This window comes from Cryptotermes secundus, unplaced genomic scaffold, assembly GCF_002891405.2.
Source record: "Cryptotermes secundus unplaced genomic scaffold, Csec_1.0 scaffold333, whole genome shotgun sequence".
In the NCBI taxonomy this organism is placed as follows: Eukaryota; Metazoa; Arthropoda; class Insecta; order Blattodea; family Kalotermitidae; genus Cryptotermes; species Cryptotermes secundus.
The window spans coordinates 249,488-275,584 of record NW_019742965.1 but is presented as its reverse complement, the minus strand read 5'-3'; the positions used below and the strand labels follow the sequence as shown (position 1 = coordinate 275,584).

Below are 26,097 nucleotides of genomic sequence, written 5' to 3'. Positions count from 1 at the left end.
ATGAAAATGACCACTCACCTCCATCATGGGCCGAGGTTGAGAATGCATGGAACTATACTTCCACTCACTCATATCTCCATGGCATGGTGATTAATTAAGGATAGGGACAATTCTACCTTCCTTTTTTATAGGATTGCATATCATGGAGCTAGCTGGTTAGGTGTCAAGTAAAGGTTAATTCTCTGCAATTTACATCTTTTCATTTTTCTGTGGATTAATCTTAATATTGTAAGTTGGAAATATTCTCCTAGGATTGACAGAAAGGAATACACAATTCAGCTGTGACCATCTACATATATTTCTCTCTGAAATAAGGGACACAAGCTAAAACTTAGACCAAACATCTCAGTTAAGTGCTTAATGTTTCTGTTTAATATGTAGAAGAAAAAAGTTCAATTTTTGACCTGGAAACATGCTAGCTTATTGAGATGTTCTTGCCTCCTACAAAGTCAGATTTTGAGTAGTATCTCAAAATTGGCTGTGATCACTCCAATGTCCTTCCCAGTTCATCATTTATAGTTATCTTATCATTCAATGCTGTATAATTTATGCAGATGAAGCAGCTTCATTATATAAACTAACACATACACAGGCCCTAAAGCAAAGGCTTCAGTGAGCATATGCAGTATGTAACATGCCCCTCTCTTGGGACCACAGTGGATGCCATTTCACACTGAAACGTTAAATTCTTCACTTGCTGGGTGCATACAGATCTTACCTGTGAGGGGGTACCATGCTGCTCCATTTGTAATGCCCTGATTGAAGGAAGGTGTGCCAGCTTTGCACGCTTTTCCATGACTCATAACAGGATGATTATTGGAGTAAGTGAGTGCCAGGTGTTTAAACACATCATCATCTGGAGTCAGCGAAGGTGTTGATGCATAACTGTGGAATACTGGGCCCATAGACACAAAGAAAAACAAATTGTCATTTACTGTTCACACTTACCTTTGAAGATAATGCCCTGCAATTCTATATTTGAAATATTTTTGTGTGATGACCGTTTATAGGTGTATATACTTATATATTTTCTGGAATAGCTAAAATTGTTGTTGTTTATATTTGTATTAATATCGGCAACTCAAAAATCTGCACAAACGTGTCTCACAAAATTCCCTTTAGTTACATGAAATGTTTTAGTAGAATGACTTATGCCAGCATTTAGCTACAGGCCTAATTTTTCATACTAAACATTTGACTAGCATGATGTGGTTCACTCTCTGCCTCATTACAGACATTGCCCTGACTGTAGGGAACTCACTTTTAGACCAAAACAATATCAAGTTAGATATAGCATTTTACAGTCCAGATTAATGAAATTTGAGACCAGTTTTCCCAGTTGGCTTACTTTAAGGGTGCTATACATTTTCAAAATTAAAATAATTGTAGAAGCAGTATCAAGGTAAGGTAAGGTAAAGCTATCCCTGTTAACAGGCCGTGAAGGCCCATAGGGTTGTCAGACGTTGATGGTCCCACATTATCTAGAAAATCGGCTTGAAGATGGCAGTGAGGCTGTCAGCCTTACACATCTGCTGCCCTTTACCCCCTAGGAAAATTCCTGGTACTCATTCCTGTTATAGGCTGAGTCAACCCTAGGGCCATAGTACAGCTGGAAGGATTAGGTAAATTGAAAAAATCCAGTGACATCATTGGGACTTGAACCCTCGACCTTCCGGCTTTTAGCATAGTACCTGAATCAACTATGGTATAATATGCCCCAGCAGTATTAATGAAAGCAACAATTATTAAACAATGTTTAATATTTTTACCTTACCTGCGCAAAGTGGAGATGATTTGCACATTCCTATTTAGCAGCAAGAATAAAAGTCACAAATTTCTTATAAGACTTTTATCTGATACGGAATTCCTTAAATTTTGAAACAATTATTTGAATATTTTTGAAAGAAAATTGGATTTTCTGTAGAGAAGAGTGTTTAAGTTTCCATATTTTTACAGTTCCTATGTAACAAACATCAATTCTAGGATTTAATTTCATAGGTGTTTATAAATAATAAATTAGTAAAAACTATGTTTAATTACATAGAGAACCTATGGTGCTGAAATAAATATTAGTCCCTTCATTATCACATTCTCCTTTTCAAACAAAATTTTTTTAAAGAAAAAAATCTTCCTCTCATGTTGACTGTAACATTTTAGCGGAAGTGGTATTCTTTAAACCCTCCTCTAAGTATAACTCTGTTTGAAATCTGTAATTAAAACTTAATTCTGAATACATACATACATACATATATTTCACATTTCACTAGTCTAAAATACAATGGACATAAAACTGGTCACAAGCATAACACAAACAAACAAAGCAGAGAGACAATACAAAGCTAAACAAACACTGTAACTAAGTATTTACTGTACACATATGCTCAAAAAATTCATCAACTGTGTAAAATTAGTTATTCATCAGATATGAAAGTAAATTATTTTTAAAACTGATTCTATACTTTCTCGGACCTTGAATGGTCTTTGGCAGTCTATTAAATAATCAGATGAATGAGGATGTGGCAGTGGAATGTGACAGCCTCCAAAGCTCTGCTGTAGCTGATTGTATGAAGTGGGGGAGGGGGTCATTACAAAATATTACTAAATATTTGTTCCATAATTCAAACTTTTCATGAATTTGAATTGCACCTTCATCTGTTAGTTCGAGTTAGTGAGATTTTACTCTAAATAATTTCCCCCTTGTTCCCCTCTTGTAAGTCTGAATATGGTAGTACTGGAAGAGAATTCCAAACTTCTGAGAATAAACCACTCCCCCTTCCCATAATTGTTAAATTTTTAGCTATCTATGTTTTCTTTTTATAGGTAAACTGTATATTATACTTGGCAAATGGCTGTAAAGCCCCAGAACAAATATTCAGTTTGAATGGAATTCTGGTTCCAGATTTTTGGAAGTTCTGTCCATCACTTTGTAATTACACTGCTGCTGAACTGACTGTACAAAATGATATTGTTCAGTAAAAGTGGCTTACAGTAATGTTATGCAGTAGTTTTGCATTATAATGCTGCAATACATTAGAGATCAAAATGATATCATGTATAAGGTGCAAAGTAAAAATATAAGTTCAGTGTTTTATTTTAACATGACATCACCTCAATAACCTTCAGTTCAACACACTGACACTACACATATCCAACAGGACAACCAGACATTTAATGAGCAACAACAGGAAAAACTTATCCATCAGAGGATACAACATACAATAATGAACATTTTTAATAATAACATTTACACATTAAGAAGTTTAGCCCATTTCATTATTTATGACTGTACAACTTATGATTATTAAGATCTACAGCAATTGTAAAGCAAGTTCTTTTTATTGTTGAGCCTCTAAAAGTGGCCCCAAAGACCCCAGATACATAAGATTATACAAACGTTGAATTGTTTATATAAAGCTTGTTTACATTGGACTGTTAGTCATTCCAAAGCTTATTCCCCTCCCCTGCCCCACCAAAAAATGTAAGTTCAGTCTCACAACTGTGCTTGAAATTTGTGACTGCTCTTTTTCTTGTTGTTATACTGATCCAAGCAGTCAAACACAGAGTTTTGCCTTCTCATGACAGTTTTACTCTGTCATACAGTAATTGTTTTGTATACTAAAATATCTACAACTTATACTATGATACTTACTGGAGTTAGGTGTGTTATCAAAAGGATAACTGGCAACCAGTGCACCACCATGTAGTCCTCCAGATAGGACAAACTGGATCTTAGAAATCCATTCTTTGACTGCATCTGTCTCTGGCTGACCACGTTTATTATTTTGTTTGAAGTAATCTGGAAAGTTCCGGTTCAAGTCAAACCCCCGTGCATTGTATCTGTAATTAAAATACAAACTTAAGAATATGCTTGTGAAGCAGACATTATTGTCAGTGGCAACATTTCTATGTACTACATTATTTGAATTGGAAATATTTTGTTTTGACTTAGAATGTTCTTAAAATATCATAGTTACCACTAATTAAGTTTGTTTCATAACACAGACCTAATAGAGAATACTCAAAGATGTTATGAAATTTATTCCCTGCTCTTACCATCATGTATGACAACCACAACTATTAAAACAATGTGCAAGTTTTGAGTTAGAGTTTTTGGGTGTGGTTTCAGTCCTTATTCTCATTCTTTTTTTAATTACATAAGTATGCATTAAATTATTCTGGTCTTTGTCCTTATATATTGTGACAAAAATACATTTTAATGAATTACATGAGTATAACTTAATTTATATTGATCTCTGTGCTTAAGTAATTTGATGAGAAACATTTCCCTTTTATGTGATTTGTCCACTGTCCTCTCCATTAGTACACTTCATAATATGAACATTTTCTTCTGGATAAATTTAAATTGTATTTTGAGATCAATAGTGTGATGTTTATTTCTTGAAAAGCCTTTTTTTGTCCATTTGCTTGTGTACATATCAGCAACCCTATCCCTGCTGTAGAACAAGTTCTTCTGCCAGTACACAAGAAAGTAACTGAAATATGTGAGAAATTTCAGCTTGAGAACATATTTGAATAAATTCATGGGTTCAGAAATGATAGGAAGGTGATGCAAATGGAATGGGATAAGACAGTTGGCTGAAAATAGCATGTTGTTGTAAACACATGCATGATGAATAGAAATACTAAGGATGTAGATTAAAGAGAATTTTTGAAGTTGATAAGCACTAAGTTTTCTGATCTATTATGATAAAAGAAAAAGGAGGAGAATTTCTTTTATAGTTGCTAATCACAATGATAACTGTGGAATCATTCTGTAGGAATTCTCATAGAATTCTGGGGTTCCTTTGAACATAGTCTGAGTATTTCTGGTCTGAATGTGTTGGCAAGCTCAAAAGCTTACAATTTCTACTGTTGTTATTGATGGTGATAAAAATGTAAGGAACGAAATTCTACAGCATTTTACCTCCACCCATAAAAACAGATGTAGCTAAGCATATGCATTCTCATCATAAATCCAAAACATGTGATGCATAGGTTAAAACTATTTCAGTATGGGGATTCAGTTCTAATAAGAGTAAAATTCTTGCCTTCTGTACCAGAGACCTCAGTTTAAAACCCAGATGGGTCCAGTATGGATTTTTTTGTTTGATAATCTCAATTCTCACCTATGACAAAGTCAAAACTTGTTGAATGTGACTTTCATTGTTTTAGTTAATGACATTTTCAACTTTATTATGTTATAGAGCAAAATTACTATGAGTAATAAATTAACAAGGATTTTGAAATAAATGGAAATGACAGGCTTAAATTTTTATTTGTCATTATCTTCATATGACTAGAAAACCAGAAAATATCTGTCTGGGTATCCATTGTCTTAGTGGAAATTTGAAATTTGGCCTTCCCAAGTATGAAGAAGTGCTGACCATTACACTGAGATATTTGGTTGTTGAATATGGGGGGGGGGAAATAGTACAAATACGATATATTGTACATTAAACTGTATATCCAGCATGGCAGTCATCATATGAGCATCAAAAGGCTGTCAGACATAACGTGATATAGATTTAAGCAGTACTAATTGCAAATATAGTTAGGCAGATGTTGTTGCTGGTTTGTGCCAAAGCTTTACTGATAAAACAAGTGCATTAGATAGGCAGCAGTCATTAGCATAGCATAGCCTAAGTGCAACATAGAGATCTGTCCCCTACTTCATCACACCTTAACTATCATCCCACAAAATTCAAACCCTAAAAAGATGCCAGAGGTGATCATGTGTCCATTATGAACTTGAAAAACCATTTTGGATTTCTTTTTCAGTCAATTCCTTACAATAGTTTCTCTCTCTCTCTCTCTCAACTTCATCTTTAAGACTGTGATTATTGACGATATATTGACAAAGACAATAACATCTCCAATTAAAAATGTGGGATGCCAGAAGGCAGAAGAATGCACTCTGAGGCTTGGAACTGAAGTGTAGTTGAGCCCCCTTGCACCACAATACCTACACCCAGGGATGTAGTCCTGAACTAAAAGCCCCAGGGTAATGTGGCACACAGTTCTAGGTAAAAGAAAATGGGCATGAATTATGACATAAGGCCCATCTTTCTGTTGAATAATGGCAGCTTTGTGCTCTTAAACAGAGAATTTATTGAAACACACATACTTAAAGAGGCATCAAATAGACAGGCTGGAAAGCAAATAAGCCATTATGTATTTCTATTTGTCATCATTTTCTAAAATAAGTGCAAGAGAGATACCCTGGCACTTAAAAAACCACCAGGGGACTGTCCAAAACTGCCCTGGCTCAACTACAGTACTGCCTAGCCCCTAGTAGGGATAAATTACGTGGACTGATTGGCTAACATAATTGTTTCAACTGTAGAAGTTAGGTAGCATAAAATGAGATGGAGAAATGGTCATGAATGTTTCATAAGTAAGGATCTGGAAGAAGAAGCTGGGACCTATTTCAGGGTACATTGTACTTTTCATAGATTTTGTGAAAAGAAATACAATTAAGATAATGAAGTAAAATAGTCAGTAACATCTCTGAATACAACTTCTGATTGTCAGATTTATATTAATCTGCTTAGTAGATTACACAGATAATCCAAATGCTGACAGTCAGCATTTTTTCTAGAAATGGCTAATGGACAATACAATGATAATATGTAGTAATAAACACCTTTGCTTCTGGTGCAAGTTTAAAGATGAGTGCCTCTATTGTCCAGTATGTAGATTGAAGAACAAAAAGATTGGTATTAACAAATTTCCATCACAGATACTTGTATACAAAATTAACTATCTTGTTTTATTTGCAATTCTAGTAGTTTTATACTTACAACAGCCAGTGGCGATCTTTATTTAAATTTGCTGACAATTCCTGACATGCACTCCCTTTTCATATGTGCATCCTGCTCCATTTGTCCCACCCTAGTTCTCCATTTGGGCTAACATGAAGCACACATGGCTGCTATTCTCTTCATATTTGCCAATTTCATTACAAATTGAACTGAGTTTGCATACCTGCCCTGACCACCATCACACTGTCCTTCTCTGGCCACTTCAAAGCCATCTGGATTCATTGAAGGAAGAATGTGGATTCTAGTGTTGTCCAGTAGCCATTTGATATAGCTGTCACTGTTATAGCTTGTCACTAAGTACTGAAATTAATTACAATGTAATTATGGTATTGTTTATTATATACATTTAGGTAAGATTGTAAAACTTATCCTGCCTTCCCACTAAGCTACTCATATGGTCTGAAAGGGAGAATCCTGCGGTATCCATTATGAGATGCATTCTGCTGATTTCAGTCCTCCCCCATTAGCTCTTCTTATTGAACATGATTCATTACTATAAGATAATTTTAGCCTTGTGACTATCTTACCGATTTGTATTCTTGTATACCTCGGAAGAAGTAATCATCTGAGATTGTTATTTACAATTCCTAGTTCTTTGACAAAGTGTACAGTTTTTGTGTCCAAATCTGTTCTCTCTTTCGTATGTTATATTATGCCTCAAATAATTAGAAGTATTAATTTGTTCCATTATGCTATCCATAATCTCATTTCTAATTAGTTATATTCCTCTAGAGGTCAAAATTTTAACTTTTGTCCAGGTATTTTTTTTTTCCATGGAAAATTCAATAGCTGTTTTATTAAAAATATTTTACTGAGACTTATAGGTCATTTTCACATTTTGCTAACTGAGATGTTTACATGTTGATTATCTCCATTTCTGCATTCTTTATTTTATATATGTGATGAGTAATAATAATCACAAACTGCAACATTGTCTCACACATTTATTAATTTACATTTGTTAAGAGAGTTTATACTATATTCTTACTGCTATTAAGTTAAGTTTGTAAGTCCTAATCTGCATGATGAATATTTCAACAGATATGAAGTTGGTCCATCAAGTGAGAACATGTTGCACAAGCTGAATATAATGATGTTGAACCTATTCACATTCCCACCCTAGGCTCATATGCCCTACACTTTATTAATAAAAGTTAAAAAATGTAAAGCTATCCCTGCAACAGGCCTTGAAGGCCTGTAGGGTTGTGAGATGTCGAGGCTCCCAGATTTTCTCTAGACAATCATCTCACAGATGGCAGTAGGGTTCTCAGCCTTACAAGCCAGCTGTCCTTCATCCCTCTGGAAGATTCTTGGTACTCATTTCTGTTAGAGGCTGAGTCGCCCCCAGGGCCACAGTGAGGCTGGAAGAATGAAGTAAATTGAAAAAAAAAATACACTTCATCAGGACTCGAACCCGCGACCTTCCAGCTTGTAGCATAGGGCTCAACCAACTACGCTACCGTGTGCCTCCACACTTTATTAATTACTATGATAATTCAAGCTGCCATTCTCACATGTTCACAACTAGTAGAAACTTACGTGAATGAGATGGAGCATCAACTCCCTGCCGACAGCTTCATTTCCATGCATGTTGGCAACATATTTCACATCTGGCTTTCCAATCATGTGTTCATATGGAGATGCTGATACTACCATAACCCAGAGGTCTCGACCTAAAATGAAAATTTAAGAAATTAAATTTAAAATAAAGCTTTTATTATTTTACTAGCTGTTTTGTGTAGTTATTCCTTGAAGAAAAGATATAAACCTCAGTTCTGAGACTAATATGTATCTGAACTCAAGACAGGAACTCCATGTTTGTAGGATTAAACTGGGTAGTCAAATTATGGAGGTCATGATGACTAGACATGAAGCTTGGATGGTGGAAACAAACTTATACTAGTAAAGGCTTCTGTTGGGAACCAATTTGACGACAGAGGAGGAGATGGAAGAATTCTATCAAAACACATACCAACAGATATCGCACAGGTCATGATAGAAGGGCCCAGTAACCATATTGAATTAGACAGCTATGTTCACTGACTAACAAGAACTGGATAGTGAAGCTAAGAATAAACTGCCGGTTACAGAGGGTTCAGTGGCTGCGATGAAAACATCTTCTCCATGGGACAAACACCTCTATTTCAAAAGCTCTGGTCCTCCAAAATGATGATTTCTCAGTCCGATGGGTAGCCCGCCAAAATAGAAAATATTGTGACAGAATATGATCCGTTGCTAGGTGACGGGTCGCTAAGCACATTCTCGCTGCAACGAATACACAGACCATGATTTATTTAAAACGTCTTGCAGTGCATACACTCATTTATCTCCTTCTCTCCCTCGCACTACATGTTTCGGCATAATAATAATAATCAGTGCAACAGGACGCTAAAATATAACATTAGGAATACACAGACAACAATAAAATTGCCCTTTCTATGCAACAGCTGATAAACACCTTTCCCCAAGCGCGTAACAACAATAGGGAGTCCATTGCTATAAGTTTATGCGTTGAGACTGGTTGCTAGGCAATTTCGTGGTAACACAACAATAATAGAAGAGGTTTTCTATGTGTTCCATTCCTCGGCTATATAACAAAAGCTATGAGCTGTAAGATTAGAGTGACAAACCCGTTTGGAGGCGGGGTCGAATACCTCCACCGTGACCCTGCGAGTCGTAGGAGGCGACGAAAAGGGAAGTCTCAAATCTGCGACAGTAAAATATGGTCGCGAGTACCAAGGGACAGCGACCCGAAAAAGACTGCGCTGCCAAGGGCCAGTAACATATACAAAAGAGAGACCCGTTCTCCCATCGGAGAGGGCGCCCTTAAAAAAACAAAGACCGTAACTGTTAAATAGTAATAAATATCTGGTCATGAGCCTCAGATGATGCTCGACACCAAGACTTACTGACTGACTGACCGTCAGTCGCAGTGTGGCTGTGAATTTGACTTAGGATTAGAGTATCCCGTGTGGAGACAGGGTCTAATACCTCCACCGTGACCTGCGAGTCGTAGGAGGCGACGAAAAGGGAAGTCTCGAATCAAACACAGTAAAATATGTTGCGAGTCCCACGGGATTCAGACCCGAGAATGACTGCGCTGGCGAGGACCGGCAGCAATTGTAAAGGACAGACCCGTCCTCTCGTCAGAGAGAGTGCCCCATATCAACAAATCGGAACCTGTCTGACAGTAATAAAAATCTTATCATAAGTCCCAGATTGGTGCTTTATTCCAAGACAGACTGGCCGACTGACCGTCGGCCGTGACATAAGACTCAGACTCAGTAACTTTAGAGCGAATGGGAACTTTGAGCTGCCAGCGTCAGGAGAACTGGAGAAGTTTTAAGAGAACTGTTGAAGAAGAATTAGAAATCATCCCGCGAATGCTTAACGTTTGATTTGAAGACTTTATTTTATGTGTTATAGTTACAATAACCTCTAGAGTGTTTTAATTACTTGTACTTACGGCTTGTAAGTATCCAATAAATCCAATCACCAAATTTCTAACCCACAATTGTTCGTCATGCTAACCCCTTATGCGTGATAATATGTTACTCATCTGATTATGATCACCTGCTTTCTGAGTGGCGGCTTTTTTGGTTTTCCTCAACCTCTCCAGGCAAATATCGGGATAATATACCTTGACTGGGCTATGACTGCTTCCTTCAACATCCCCTTCCAACAGATCATTTCAACCATCCAACTCTGTACGGCCTCCAGACTGAAAAAAGTGTCTTTATGTAACTTGCGAAAGATGAAACAATAATTCCGGCGAAGTTACGTACTGTATAGTAGCCCAGTCCGGTTTCATTTCCCGGACACGCCACTCTGAGGTGATGCATTAAATCAACGCGGTATTTTTACGTGTTATATTCAGCATCTGTTTAAATGGGAGGTGGAGCGAAGGCAGATGTCGTTGGACAGGCGCCTCTGGCGTCCTCACTTCCGCTACCGGTCACTCAGGAAGTTGTGGTAGATCATGTAGATTTCAGGTGGAACCCTTTCCGGATGCCGAGTAGCACGGTGTTGCCATATCCTGGTTTTCTTCGGGTTATCAAAAGGGATTAGGATATTCCATTCTTCACGGACGGTTAATCGTCCAAGGCAGAATGATATGGGGACGATTAGCTAACCAGGAGTTCCGAATTCGATCCAAACTCTGGCCAATACCCCACGCCAATATTACTTAATGTTTTGTAGTTAGATGACGCGAATCATTCCAACACGTGAAATCAGTCATTCGCCAGTAACAGACGAGAAGTCACTTCCGGAAGAGTCATTCGGGGAACGGCATTCACAGACGTAAGATACAATAGCCGGATAAATCCAATTCAGATATATAATTAGAATTTAACGTCCGAATTCTATTTAAAATTACGACCATCTCGTGTTATTGTTATTACCAAGATGCTAGACCCGTGATCCCAACATATAAAACCACCCGTTGATGTGAATTATGTAAGAGTGAACTGTACTGATTTTGAACTCCTCAATTCTAACTGAAGTTGTAAAAAATAAAAAAGGTAAAGTTGACCCTGTGATTAACAAATTAAGCACTACGCCATGAAGACGTATTGGGAGTGGTTGTATAAATCCACATTTTCTTGACCTCTGCACTAGTTGGAGGTGAGTGGTCAGCTTCATACCCCGGCCGCTTTACCCCCGAGGGAAGACCACCCGGTATCCATTGTATAGGAGGTTGGGCGAACCCCAGAGCCGGTCTTTACGCCGTGGAGAAATGGAAATTCTTTCCCCACTGGGACTCGAACTCCGACTCCTCTTCCTCCAGCCCGGAGCCAGCTGCTATACAGACGTTACCGTAATACAATTAATAACTGTGTGGTGTAAATGACATATGCCTAGAGAAATTATGTAGGAATGAAAATGCACACGCCTATTTGGTTGGAAAGCCTGAAGGAAAGACACGGCACGAAAACATAAGAACTGATGAATGGTAACATTAAATTAATTACGGAGAAAGAAGTGTGAATGTACTGGATTCACTGACTCAGGATAGTTTCCAGTGGCGTCTTTTGTGAACACAGCTATGAACTTCGGCTTCCATAAAAAGGGGCAGTATTTGAGTAGGTGAGCGCTCATGGGCGGTTCGTCTGTAGCAGTTGGTTGGGCCGGGACACCCCCCCCCCCAAACATTTAACACTTCAATGTATAACAAGTAGTTTGATGAATTTACAATTTGTTGCATTTAGTGTGGCATGAAAAGTAGTTTGATTGAATTCTACTTTGTTTACATTTTTATGGCATAAAAATGACGTTCCAAAATCTTCTCAGAAGTTGCTTAGTTTGCAGAAATCTCACGGAAGGCTTTACTTCACGGACCCTATCATTAGCCCACTTTTCCACGGAAGTTTCTTCCATTTCTTTATGGCGCTCAATAGATCGCACGCCTTCTTCTTGCAAACCTGTTGAGTTGTCTTTTTGGCTGAGAGTGTCTGGCCCTTCGTGTCTTCATGCAATTCAGTGCGTATTCATGTCTCCCCTACTTGTCGAAATATCCACCATTTCCCTTCCAGAACGAGTACTTGGTTACACCGAGAGGCAAGTGCATGGTAACATTTCAGATTTCTTGCATCGTTTTATTTGTGTGAGACTGAACAAGATCATGTGACCCCTCTGCTTGTAACTGCTTCAGAGTCTGGAAGACGAAGGAAACATGAACCTCCGAATCGTCAGCTACACTATTCAAATCTACACGGTGCAAAGATTCAACAGCAGAATCAACCTCAACAGTAACCCATTGTGAACTACTGAAGTTAGTAACATGGTTTGTCCTCCATTGCGCAACATGTCACACTGCTCCCTCCTTAAGGCTGTTCGTCCCGAATAGCCTAACGTTGCACCCCCGTTCCTTTGTCTTTGGAGGCTGTTCTTGCAGCATCTTCTTTGTGTCCTGTTGAATTAGCGTTAGTGTAACCCTTTAAAAACCAATGGTAAATACATGTACCACCTGTTTAACGTACTGAAACTACCCACAGAGTATATTTGTGTGTTTCATATAGTTCTAACAATAAACAGCTATTATTTCCCTGAACAGCAGCAACAGGCTGAATTTTGTAGCGGAGTCGTAATATGTTTCCTGTGAGGTATGAACTGAATTTTTTATATTATTTAGAGCGTTTAAGAGCCACCATTTAACTAACCCTCCATGTGGCAATGATCAGATCAATTCCCCGCCTGAGAATTAGAAGATGACACCTACCTCTTAAAATTTCAGCGCCTACAAAACAGGGCTCTCCGCACTATTGAAAATTTTCCAAGGTGCACAGCGGATCGCGATTTGCAAACGGCTTTCGACCTTCCATATATATACGTTTATGATTATATAACAAAATTGTGCAGGCAACAAAAAGGGGTCATAAAAAACATGAGAATGAACAGGCTCGCGGTATGGGAAAAGGCGAAGCCAGTCATGGAAAATATAACAGACTTAAACTTGGCGGTGGTCAAGCTTACGACCGTTCAAATGATTAAGCTGACGTTGTAGCATAAGGTACGTAAGATAAGCATGATCTGTTTTGCAAAGCCTGTACTAACGGAGGACTGGTATATTGTGCAAAAGGAAGAATTTCCAATACCGTGCTGCATGTGCGATACGTTCACTTGACAAAGACGAAGCCTATTTAAAAGAGACAAACCCATTCTCTGGTCAGAGATGATGTTATATTAGGGCTATGGCTACAAGGGTTCAGTTGAAAATCAAGTCTCTGGTCTTGATTCTCAAAAGCCTTGACGTCAAGATGAACTGATTGGAGGTAAACCGCCTTTGTAAAGGACTTGATGCCAAGACGAAATTATTGGCGTTAAACCGCCAGTAGTAAAATAACTTTGAATTTGATTTTGACTAGACCTTAAAGATTTAAAGGCTGACAGAGCAGCAGAAAGTAATGTCATTTTAGTGCTGGCGCTAAGGAGGTGCCATACTTGAAAAGAAACCGATGAAGGAGTCCCGATCTGAATTTAAAGATAATTTTAAAGTGATTCAATGTCACATAAATCTTTGCCGACATGATCATTAGTGCAACTTAAAAAAAAAGATGTGAGGAACGTAAACTACCAGATCCAGAAAGTGAAACAGGCATTTTTAGGCTCGTATACATCCCCATTGAAGCCCCTATAAAAGGGTCTGTTCTGTGGATCTGTGAGCGTCAGGTGGTACAGATGAGCCTAGGATTGTCCGAACTCTCACCCAACAAAAGGGGGGACTATATTTGTAAGGTGTTCATCTGATGGCACAGAGAGAGGCAGCCTCTTTGTTTAGAAAGTCTATGTCAACACAAAACGGAACTGAAGTTGCTAAAAGGAAGGTTGCTATGTAACACGAAAAGTAAACTCTTAAAATGCGAACATCTCAATGAGAACACAACACCCCCCCCCCCCGTTTCCTTCAAATAAAGGCATTGGGTGGGGGGAGGGGGGCATAACATTTGTTCCAGGCTCGGCCCGTTCAGTGTGGGTACCTGAATTTTGAAGGCTGCTGCTGCCTCATGGCCTCAGGAATCGCCTGGCGGGTACCTACTTGAACTTCCGGACGTACCATTAACTGTAACAGCTACAGAAGGTAACGGCATGGCAGTTAGCACTTCCGCATCGTATTTTGGAGGTTCCGCGTTCATCAACCGCAGTATAAAAGTAACTATTTTGAAATTCGCCTTGAAGAGTGAGTGTCTTATAGCGACTGCCTACGGGCTGGACGACCGAGGGGTCAGAGTTTGAGTCGCGGTAGGGTCAAGAGTTTTCTGTTCTTCACCTCGTGCAGACTGGCTCTGAGGTCCACCCAAAATCCTATCCAATGGGTATTAGGCCTCTTTCCCCGGGGGGTAAAAGTGGCCGACGTGTGAAACTGACCACTCATCTCTAGCTAGTGCCGATGTCAAGAAAACGTGGATCTATACATCCACTCCCACGTACCCTTTCATGACTTAGTGCTTTCAGTATTCAGTATTGAGGGGGTGGGTTTCCCCATGCACTTAGACCAGTTATTGGTTCATTGTGCGTCCCCCTTTTAATTTCTACTGTCTCCATACCCTACCGGTACTGGTGCTCGCTATTAGCCCCTTTCTGCCAGCGAGGTTCGAACCTTCTACTGGCAGTGGTATCTAATAGTTAGCCCCTTTCTGTCAGAGAGGTCCCCCTTCCTCTGGCAGTGGTACCTAATACTTCCCCATCTACCGGAGGCATTGGAAACTACTTTGGGCTGGAAACTTTTTGCCTAATTTAGCTCAGAGGTCTCCTAGAGACATGAGGTTCTTTTACGTGCCGTAAATCTACGACAAGGGACCCACGGCTTAAAGTCCCTCCCGGAGGACTTGTTCCCTGAATTTTTCCGGCCTTAAAAATTCCACGACCTCCGCCGGGTTTGAACCCGCGTACCTTGAGTCATGAGGTGGGAACGTTACCCCTAGACTACGGAGACCGCTTGACTTAGTGCTTAATTAGTTAACCACAGGGACGAGAGTGTATCATGGAACTGCCTATGTGTCCGGGTTACCACATTAACATTCAAGAAGGTGACGTACGAATATTCGCGTCTTGTATATCAATAAGGTAAAATAAAATGCACAGATGTGTTTATATCTGTTTTCTATTTCCTCCTATACAAGGACTGGGCACCTTGAAGCTCGTCCAGAAATTAGGTTAAAACAGTCTTTCCGCTTATTCCAAGGGTTTCGCGTAATCTTCGGAAGAAAATATGACAGCTATGCAGGATTCTGACTTCCTAAGAGCTTAATTATCTTCAACGTAACTAACACACAACAACATACAAACTAGCGCCCCCGTAAGGATAGTAAAGACAGCCACACCCAACAAATTAACAAAACCAGTTTTTATTGCTAGTGGGGTGGGGCTAAGTCCCTTGTACTGCGGCCACTTCTGGCCTATTGTACCAGCCCCAGATGACAGGTGAGGGTGATTGTGGAGCAATTGGTGGAATGAAGATTGGTAGGGGAAGCCGAAGTATTCGGAGAAAAACTGCCCCAGCGCCACTTTGTCCACCTCAAATCCCACACGACCAGACCCGGGATCGAACCCGAGCAGCCGCGGTGGGAAGCCAGCGACTAACCGCTTGAGGCGTGGCGCGGCCCTCAAACAAAATCATAATGCAAACACGTGCAGCCCAAGGACACCTAAATATAACAGATGGTTAGTAAAAGTAAAGTAAAGGTATTCCTGTAACAGGCCATGGAGGCCCATAGGGTTGTGAGATGTTGAGGTTCCCACATTTTCTAGAGAGTCGGCTCATAGATGGCGGCAAGGTTGTCAGCCTTAGGCGTCGGCCACCCTTTACCTCCAGGAAGATTCCTGGTACTCGTTTCTGTTAGAGGCTGAATCGACCCCAGGGCCATAGTGAGCCCTCAGTATTAGGTAAGGTAAAATGGTAAAGTACCGAAGTGAACGGAGATGTTCATGGAGGTAGGCCTAGGTCCACTGGGGCTGTAGTGCCAAGGAAAAAAAGTGGTAAAGTTGTCGCTGTGCCTAACTAATTAAGCACTACGCCATGAAGGCGCATGGGGGAGTGGATGTATAGATCCACGTTTTCTTGACCTCGGCACTAGTCGGAGGTGAGTAGTCAATTTCACGCCCCGGCCACTTTACCCCCAAGGACGGAGCCCTCGGTACTCATTGATAGGAGACTGGATGGACCCCAGAGCCAGTCTAGAGAACGTTGAGGAGAGAAAAATTCTTGACCCTACCGGGACACGAACTCCGACCCCTCGGTCGTCCATCCCATAGCTAGTCGCTATACCGACTGAGCTGGAAGTATTAGGTAAATTGAAAAAAATCCAATGACCTCATCGTGAATCGAACACTCAGCCTTCTGTCTTGTACCTCGTGCCCTAGCCCCTACTAATTAGGGCGTGTTAAAATTGGTTACTGATGTTATTTTTATGTTAATACTGAGGCGGGCCTCTCTAAAGTAAGAAAGGAGAAGTGAGACCTATTTCTGCACAGATCGTGACGAAGATAATGATAATGGTGAGTGCCTTCAGTGACTGCAAAAGACTGATAATTATTTAAGAAATTCTGAACTGCAGAATTAGCCGGACACGGTAGCCGAGCGGTCTAAGGCATGGACTGTCTTCGCTCGCTCGGAAGCCGAGATCGTGGATTCGAACCCCACTCAGGGCATGGATGTTTGTGTGCGTTTTTCTGTGTTTGTGTACAGGTAGAGACCTTGCGATGAGCTGATCACCCGCCCAAGGAGTCCTACCGTATGTGTAAGATCTAGAAAACCCGAAGTGAACGGAGAAGTTCATGGAGGTAGGCCTAGGCCCACTGGGGCTGTAGTGCCAAGGGGAGAAAAAAGCTGCAGAATTAATATCTGTTCTAGGCTCTCCAGCGCGCACGAGTCCATTTTGCTTGCGAGTAAACATGGCTGCTCTCTCCCCCTGTACATTCATCAACAGCTCAGTCGAGGACGATTCTAGTGTAATTTTACTAGTTTATCCGGGTGTGAGGGCTGATATTACGCTCTTAGGATATCCGAGAACAAAATGCCGAGGAAGATGTTTGATCTAAGAGAGATGAAGTAACAAAACGAATAAATTGTGTATCAAGGAGCTTGATAATTTGTTCTCCTCGACCTGTTGCTGAGGACAGGAAAGATGCACAGGCCTGAGTATGTAGCACGTTTGGGAGAACTCGAGAACATTCTTTGTGGAAAACCTGACATACTTGCTAAGATGGTGGAATGATATTAAAATTAATCTTAGATGTATGAGGCGTGAATTATCGGATTGGTTTGACCTTGTTAATAATAAGGTTTTATGGTGAGGGTCATGTGAATTCGGTGATGAACCATCGAATTCCATGAAGTCAAGACATTTCGTGACCAGTTAATCAACGTTCAGCTGTTGAAAAAAATACCTGTACTATGGAGTATGTTTTTTTTTTATTTTTTTTATTGTTAGGATTACTAAGATTGCAGGATCGATCCCTGACGGGAAACTGAACATATCAAATCAGGTTCTTACCTTGGACAGATTTGCCGATGGAATACAATGCTGTGAGGTTAGGGAACTTGGATGAAGTTGTCCTCAGGAACTTGGTCAGCTTGTCATAGTTGTGGTACTTAAAGTCCAAAACATAGGACCCATCCTGATGATGGGAGTTGATGTTTCCTGTAGCAGCAGGTAGAGAATCGCTTCCACCGTAAAACTGGTTGTGATTGTTGTAACTTGGATCATAAGAATAACCAGGGCGGTAACTGTTTCCAACGGCACGGTCTAAGCCAACATTTCCAACTGCACGAAGAGATCCTGCACCCTCAGGATTGTACAGTTCAGTAGATTTACTTTCATCATTGAAATACGAAATAACACCCGGCCTTCCACCTGCGGTAGAAGAACTTTCGATACCACTTTCTCTGTCGCCACCAGCGCTACCGGGGTACAGGCTCGGGGACACATCTACTGTGCTGCCTATACCCACAGAGTGAAGCGAAGCACCTTGCTTTTCGTTGGTGTATGAATCAGCAATGCTTCCGACTCCTACCGATCTCAAGGAACCAGAAGGATCTGCTGTGTATGCAGAATCAACGCTAGTTCCGTCATGGAAAGTGATCTGGCTCGAACCCCTCTCAGCTTGCAGCTCCTCGGCGCGGATATACTGGACAGCCAACACGTAAAGGTAGAGAAATGCCACCACAAGCGTGGAGGCGTACCATGAAGACGGCTTCATGGTGTGGTGGCTCCTGAAACAAAAGGACGTCTCATTAATTTCCATGAGCTACCAAGAACTGATGTGGTAACATAACCTTCGGCCGCGCCATAGCTCAAGCACTTAGTCGCTGGCTTACCAACGCGGCGGCTCGGGTTCGATCCCGGGTATGTTCATGTGGGATTTGTGGTGGGCAAAGTGGCGCTGGGGCAGGTTTTCTCCGAGTACTTCGGTTTCCCCTGCCAATCTTCATTCCACCAATTGCTCCACAATCACCCTCACCTATCATCTGGGGCTGGTACAATAGGTCAGAAGTGGCCGCAGTACAAGGGACTTAGTCCCACCCCACTAACAATAAAAAAACATAACCTTAGAATTGACAGCCATCGGAATTATAATGCTACTTACAGCCACTGCTTATCTAGACATATGCACAACAGAACTGACTGACTGACTGACTGAACTAACTGAACCACTTATCAAACAATCTAACTATATTAAAATACTAAGTGAACTGGATATCCTAAGTAACTAAAGTAGGCCCTAACTAATTAACTGACTGGCCCAAATAATCTCCACACGAAAAACTACGTGGTACTAACATCGGGCTGAATATAATACATTTGTAAATACAGTATATTCGTACGTGCAAAAGATTTTGCACCGTCCACCCAACCGTTGTACGCAGTTGCAGTTAATCATACAACGTAGTTAATTTTAGCAACATTATTTCTATCTTATCGTTTATGTTCATCTTCCATGCGCATTTTCAAGGCTTTTCCGATTGTTTTTTCCTTCATGCGTGTTCACTTGTTTATTATTGTTTTTGTTATGTGTTGTTTTGTTTGATTCTGCTGATTAGCTCTTTTAATTTTTTGTTATCCACTTGTCATATACAGTACATAACTTTGAAAGATAATACTTAATTAAAGGGATGCATTCCACAATAATATCAGTTGGAAATGAAACAATTTTATCACAGTAATTTTGGACGACTGCCTCTATATATATCTGTATATCGTATATAAGCTTACAACTTAAGTTAACTCAAGTAACCACCAATATCTAATATAATGACAGCAGCTCCTCTAAAGGGAATACAATAAAGCCTGAAGATGACAAATATATTTGAAATATACCGTTAAAATAAAATCTATTGTATGATTAACCAAAACTGCGTACAAAGGTTGTGTTGGCCATACTCATATGCATATTAGTACTTTCAAACACAACAGATGCTCAATTACGGCACGGCATATATTGGCCAATAAGCNCTCACGGTGTTGTCGCTTGCAGATTTCTTATACTTTTTCTTCTACCCTGAAGATGGGGGCGATACGTTCCTCCGAAACGTCGGTTAACACCACATATACACGGTGCCAAATCCCAGAAGACTGCTTTCTTCATAGTCACCGCCGTGAAAGCCTCAAATCTTACAAAGCTAACATTTGTTCATGCACTGTGCTGATAAAACCTGCTCTTATTTGTGAGAAGCTGTCAGCTGGTATGAAAGCCAAAGGGTTAACCACAAAATTTCCGACCAACAAAAATATCGATAAATAGTGATGCTTTCAGATGGCAAAGCAATGATACAAATGATGTAGAGTTTTCTTGGTACTTCATATTGTTAAGCTGATGATAGCCGCTCCATAGCTCAAGCGGTTAGTTGCTGGCTTCCCACCGCGGCGGGCGGGGTTCGATTCCGGGTCTCGTCAAGTGGGATTTGTGGTGGGCAAAGTGGCGTTGGGGCGGGTTTTCTCCGAGTACTTCGGTTTCCACTGCCAATCTTCATTTCACCAAATTCTCCATCTTCGTAATCACCCGGGGCAGTCTACAATAGGCCAATCAGTGGCCGTCTTGCCGAGTGGACCCAGCTGGACTCCACCCCCCACTAAGCGAATTAAAAAAAATAAAATTGTTAAGCTGATAAACGAATTTCCTTCCTATATGCAATCCCGATAATTCACAAAATGGACCGAGCGCATGATTTCAAGTCTTATTTTTCTAAGATCAATTTTAATAGTACTCTCAAAAGTCAGTGAGTAGACACGGGTTTGGACAGATAATTGGATTTATTGAACGCTTATATCTCGTAACTGCAAATAATTGTAAAACTCTCACTAATCTACATACTCTACAGCTCGCTACTGCAGGTACTAAGCCTCCTTCGTCTTCATCAGTCGTTGCTTGATAACGGAGTTTAACAATGTAACTCAAGACTATGGATTGGTAATCGCCAACTTTGACCTCCGACTTCTGACCGTCGATTTCCGACTCGCGTCTCACGACTTCCGGCACGTCATTTATGGCTGACTTCCAGTCCAATCCAGTAAATTGCTGCTGGGCATAGCCAGCACAGTCGTTTTTGGCCTTACTTCTGCGTGTTTCGAAATGAGTCTCCTCTTAGAGTCTCCTCTGTCTACTACTGGTCACTCCCTCTCTACCGGGGAGTAGCCCGCTCAGGTTTCTCAAGAAGATTTTCCCTCTGTAAGAATTTCGCATGCCGGCCACGGTAGCCCAGCGGTCTAAGGCATGCACTGTCTTCGCTCGTTCGGAAGCCGGGATCGTGGGTTCGAATCCCACTCAGGACATGGATGTTTGTGTGCGTTTTTCTGTGTTTGTGTACAGGTAGAGGCCTTGCGACGAGCTGATCACTCGCCCAAGGAGTCCTACCGTATATGTAAGATCTAGAAAAACCGAAGTGAACGGAGTTCATGGAGGTAGGCCTAGGCCCACTGGGGCTGTAGTGCCAAGGAAAAAAAAATAATTTCGCATTTGCCCCTTCCATGCTACACGTTCTGGACATTACTCCCCCTTCATTAAATAGCAACGGCATCAGGCGCAGAGAACAAAGCACGAAGCTGCTTATATAAGCCTATCAGTTCCTTTGTTACTATATCTCTTTTAGATCCAGATATATCTTCAGCGCTTTGTTCCCAAACGTCCTCAGTTTTCATCCTTCCATTAGGTACGACTGAGGAGTCGAGGTTCGATTCCCAGACCGGCCCTAAGACCCACTCATCCTCCTATACAATGGAAACCGTAAGCTCTTTCCTCGAGGGTAAAGGGGCAGAGGCGTGAAGCTGACCACTCAACCCATCTGGTGCCTAGGTTAAGAATAGCGGAGCGTCACTCCCCCATATCTCTTCACGGCATGAAGCTTGATTAATTAAGCGCAGGGATAACTTTAGCTTTACCTTTACTTTGTCCTTAGGAACAGTCAAGCCTCACACAAGAACCAAATGGCAATTCTGTAACCTGCAACATCTGAATCCTTTGGAATAACAAGTCGAAGCGACGAGTGTTTTAAGGTAAAAAAGGTAAAGTTGTCCCTGTGCTTAACTAATTAAGTCCTTTGCCATGAAGGCGTATAGGGGAGTGGATGCGTAGATCCACATTTTCTTGACCTCGGCACTGGTTAGAGATGAGTGGTTAACTTCACGTCACGGCCGCTTTACCCCCGGAGAAAAACTCTGGTACCGATCGTATGAAGGCTAGGTAGTCCCCAGAGCCAGTCTGGGCGACGTGGAGAAGAGAAAATTCTTGACCGTACCGGGACTCGAACTCCGACCCATTACGGGCTTAGGCTGCAGGTTCGAATCGGCCTTAAGGCATGAATGTTTTTGTGCATTTGTATTTGGCACCTCCTGGCTGTCCCATCACACTAGTCCCCTCGACCTTGGTTTATGAACCCCGATTTGTGATTCCCGGGATTGATAGAACCTTTGAAATCCTGTAAGAATCTTTCTGTGAGGGGGGAGGATTATCTATTTTTATAGTCGCAAATATTGGTTTCTCATTCTGGAAGATGAACAGAGACAGAGCATAATGTTGAGGTGAATATTTGGTAGCAAGTGGATTCTTTTGACTTCCACCAGATCTGACCCCACAGTCCTCCACAAGACACTATGCTTCTCCAACGGGAAGTCAACTGTGAGTATAAATATGATGTAACCATTGCGTCGTGCTTGATAATTCTGAACCTCACCCCCACCGCTAGCGTACGCTTTGACGTCGAAGCTTGTTTCCTTATAATGTCATTGTATTGCGTGGAGGCGAACGGCAGGGCAGTAGAATGCTTACAGGAATTGGGAAGAGACTGTCAGAGTCTCTTCTAGGTCTGCACTGTTTGAATGGCTTCAGTGTGAAGTGCAGATAAAAGTTCAAACGCGCTGTGAGCTGCACTCGTCCAAGGGATCGATATGAGACTCTCCTCACTTCAAGCGGATTACTCAAATTTCAACAAATAGGCCGAGAGACGTCCACTCAGCTTCAGTGATTGGTGTGTTAACAGCTCGAATTCCTATATCGTGAGTCTAATGAAAAGAAAACGCCGAAACTTTGGTAAATATCCACCAAACTACAGGGCATCACATCCTAAGAAACATCTTCGCAATTGGTGCCCCGAGAACCTGAAATCTCACAACGGAATGCTTCTTAAATAAACTATCTGAAACCCATTTTTCCGCCGCGTAATCATTTTCCGTTGTTGGGCCAGTGTGTGTGCGTGTTATACGAATTCGATAATATGGACATGAGTTAAATCAGTACATGTGAAGTAATTATTCCTCGACTTGTTTGCGAGTGATAATTCAGTATGTCACAAGTATACAGTTTAATTTCTCATGTAAGCACGACACTAAATCTCGTAATGGGGAATTGACTGGGAGACGGTATCATTAGGTTTCGCTACTTTTACCGTCAGTCGGAGAGACTTACTTCGTCCTTTGTGCATTTGAACTCGCAGAGTAATTAGTAATTACAATAAGCGTACCGTAACAGAATCTATGACCTTGAAGATTCCTGTAACAGACAGTGAATTGTGTGATGAAATATGGATAGAAAATGTATTACATTCGTCTTCACATGTTCGGACAGTACGAACAAAAACATTCTGCGGACAACTTCAGCTGCTTCAGAACTGCAGGGTGCATCCCGAAATCTTACTGAGGTGTGTCTAGGAATTGAAAGCGGCCATTTTAGTGTCTCCTTTAATGGTGAGTCATATATTCAAATTTACAGCAGTTGTGAGGTCTTGAATATTAATTGTGGAACTCCGCTTTACTGTTGTTCAGCAAACTCACTTTCCTGTAGCTCACTGCGTCATTTGCTGAGGACAATGTTTACAGGTATTCACTAATCACTGTAGGACATAAATATAAACATAAACATTTTAAGAGAGTAAGGACTATATAGGCCGCGCCATAGCTGAAGCGGTTAGTCACTGGCTTCCCACCGCTGCGGCCCGGGTTCGATCCCGGGTTTGTTCAAGTGGGATTTGTGGTGGACAAAGTGGCGCTGGAGCAGGTTTTCTTCGAATACTTCGGTTTCCCCTGCCAATCTTCATTCCATCAATTGCTCCACAATCAGCCTCACCTATCATCTGGGGCTGGTACAATAGTCCAGAAGTGGCCGCAGTACAAGGGACTTAGTCCCAACCCATTAGCAATAAAAAAAAGGACTACGTAGCTTCTCCCTTCTCTAGTATGTCAGTCTACCATCGACTACATCGCCTTTTATAATTTAACATTTTTCTGCTTAAAGTAATTTGTGATTATGCATACTACAGTGAGCATTGAACCCCTCTATTCTGAATGGGAGAAGCCATCCTTGATGAAGCAACTTTTATGGAATCGTGAATTTGTCTTTGAAGCTGTTCTGATTTCTGTTTGAGTGTTCAGATGTTGTAGAGGAATGGGGACAGTAGGTTTTGAGTGTGTTAACGTTTATATCTGTCTGACAGGGGTACGCGGTAGCGTAGTTGGTTGAGGCACTATGCTACAAGCCGGAAGGTCGCGGGTTCAAGTCCCGATGAGGTCATTGGATTTTTTTCAATTGACCTAATCCTTCCGGCCGCACTATGGCCATGGAGTCGAGTCAGCCTCTAACAGAAATGAGTACCAGGAATTAATTTTCCTCGGGAGTAAAGCGCGGCCGGCGCGTAAAGCTGATAACCTTACCGCCATCTTTGAGCCGATTGTCGAAGTCTCACAACCCAATGGGCCTTCAAGGCCTGTTACAGGGATAGATTTACTTTATTTTTTTTCTTTTTTATCTGTCTGACATATATTAGCACAATTTCTCCGACTGAATAGTTTTAATTTTAACAGTTTTGAATTTATTTTATGAAAATAGTACAGTCGCTTACCGAAAAAAGCTACCGACATGCACACCGAAGTAGAGTTTCACAGACGTCTAGCTTGAGGCGACTACGAAAAATTATGGTTCAAAGAAACCCATCCTCTTCGTTTAACACTTCTGTTCTTTGAGGTTAAATAAAAACCAGGGAATTCCAGGCGTAACTCATAAAGACCGTTTCCTATTGCATATGCGTCTAGTCGCATAAATTTTGTGTTGCTTCTGTTATTTTTTCTCATGGGATGAGACTGGATCCACTTGGTATTGCGGCCACTGTTGGCCTATTGTACAGGACTCATCACCATGGTGATGGTGATGGTGATTATTGAGCACCTGATGGAATGCGAATTGGCAGGGGAAACAGAAGTACTCGGGGGAAAAACTGCCCCAGCGCCACTTTGTCCACCAAAAATCCCATTTGACCACACTCGGGATCGAACCCGGACCACTGCGGTGGGAAGCCAGCGACTAACCACCTGAACTATGGCATCTTCTTGCTGCCCCCATACTAATGAGCTAAATAATTTTAAACATATAACAAATTAAATTCAATTTTGCTCATGGGCCAGCGTGGTGGACTCGTGCGCAGGTGGTCATGAAAAAGAATCCTGATCTAGTCAAATCCTTGTTGCTTGCAGTTATAAGCATATATGTTTCAGGTTACATAATTGATATTATTATTATTACTATCATTATATTATTATCATATTTTAAGGATACTTGTTTCTTAAGTATAGAGTTTACATATATTCAATTTGTGGGCATAACCTCCAAATTTCCCATCTTTCTCATGTTTGAAACTTTTGACTTAGAATGTATTAAGTATGTTTACGGTATATCTGCGTATCAAAATTCACATTGTTGACGCTAGTGGTTCAATAGTTATTTTTGTGAAACCCAAAACTGTGTATGTGCCTACATTTCATTCAGCCGCCATTTTGTTGCTTTGCATCATGCAGAACAATTATCTGAAGAAATGATACACGTTTTGAAAGATTGTTTATATTACAATACATCATTTCACGAAGCTAGATTAAGTGGGGACAGTGTAGCTCCCACCTCAGAAATTTGCGATTTCGTCATTCTCTTATTATCGACTATAGAAAATTAGAAGGTACTACGTTGAGGTGTACAATAATGGCATAATGTCTGTACCAAATTTCGTAAAAATCCGTGAAATAATTCAGACGTTCAAATGGGGAGGTGTTGGGACATAGATATTCAGATAGTCTTACACACATGACATTGTGATCTCATAAGCCTACTTCATGAACGGAAACTAGACCAAGCTTCGACTACCTGGGCAATAATGTGTGAATATAATTTTTTTTTAATTCGCTTAGTGGGGGGTGTAGTCCAGTTGGGTCCACTCGGCACGGCGGCCACTGATTTGCCTATTGTACCTGCCCCGGGTGATTATGATGATGGAGAATCTGGTGGAACGAAGATTGGCAGGGGA

General features: G+C 40.9%; 2 protein-coding genes across 5 annotated transcripts in view; one reads left to right on the top strand and one right to left on the bottom strand.

Annotated features, from left to right (window-relative positions):
• The window catches only part of LOC111873444 (carboxypeptidase D), a 74,942-nt gene that overhangs the window by 20,678 nt on the left and 28,167 nt on the right, over positions 1-26,097 (bottom strand). For 2 of the 4 annotated variants that reach the window (XM_023868170.2, XM_023868173.2), the window contains exons 2-7: positions 17,816-18,534; positions 8,361-8,494; positions 6,985-7,121; positions 3,650-3,837; positions 1,775-1,804; positions 719-895 (exon numbers count right to left, since the gene is read on the bottom strand). In XM_023868170.2, coding sequence (XP_023723938.1) covers positions 719-895; positions 1,775-1,804; positions 3,650-3,837; positions 6,985-7,121; positions 8,361-8,494; positions 17,816-18,521 — 1,372 coding nt within the window. In that variant the 5' untranslated portion in view covers positions 18,522-18,534. Of the gene's footprint in view, positions 1-718; positions 902-1,774; positions 1,805-3,649; positions 3,838-6,984; positions 7,122-8,360; positions 8,495-17,815; positions 18,535-26,097 lie in introns of all 4 variants that reach the window. The other 2 variants (XM_023868171.2, XM_023868172.2) reach the window with 2 other exon arrangements.
• LOC111873443 (tRNA (uracil-5-)-methyltransferase homolog A) overlaps positions 22,561-26,097 on the top strand; it is a 172,754-nt gene continuing 169,217 nt past the window's right edge. The window contains exon 1 of the mRNA XM_023868169.2: positions 22,561-23,497. The gene's annotated coding sequence lies outside the window, so the exon portion shown is untranslated. The remainder of the gene's footprint in view (positions 23,498-26,097) is intronic.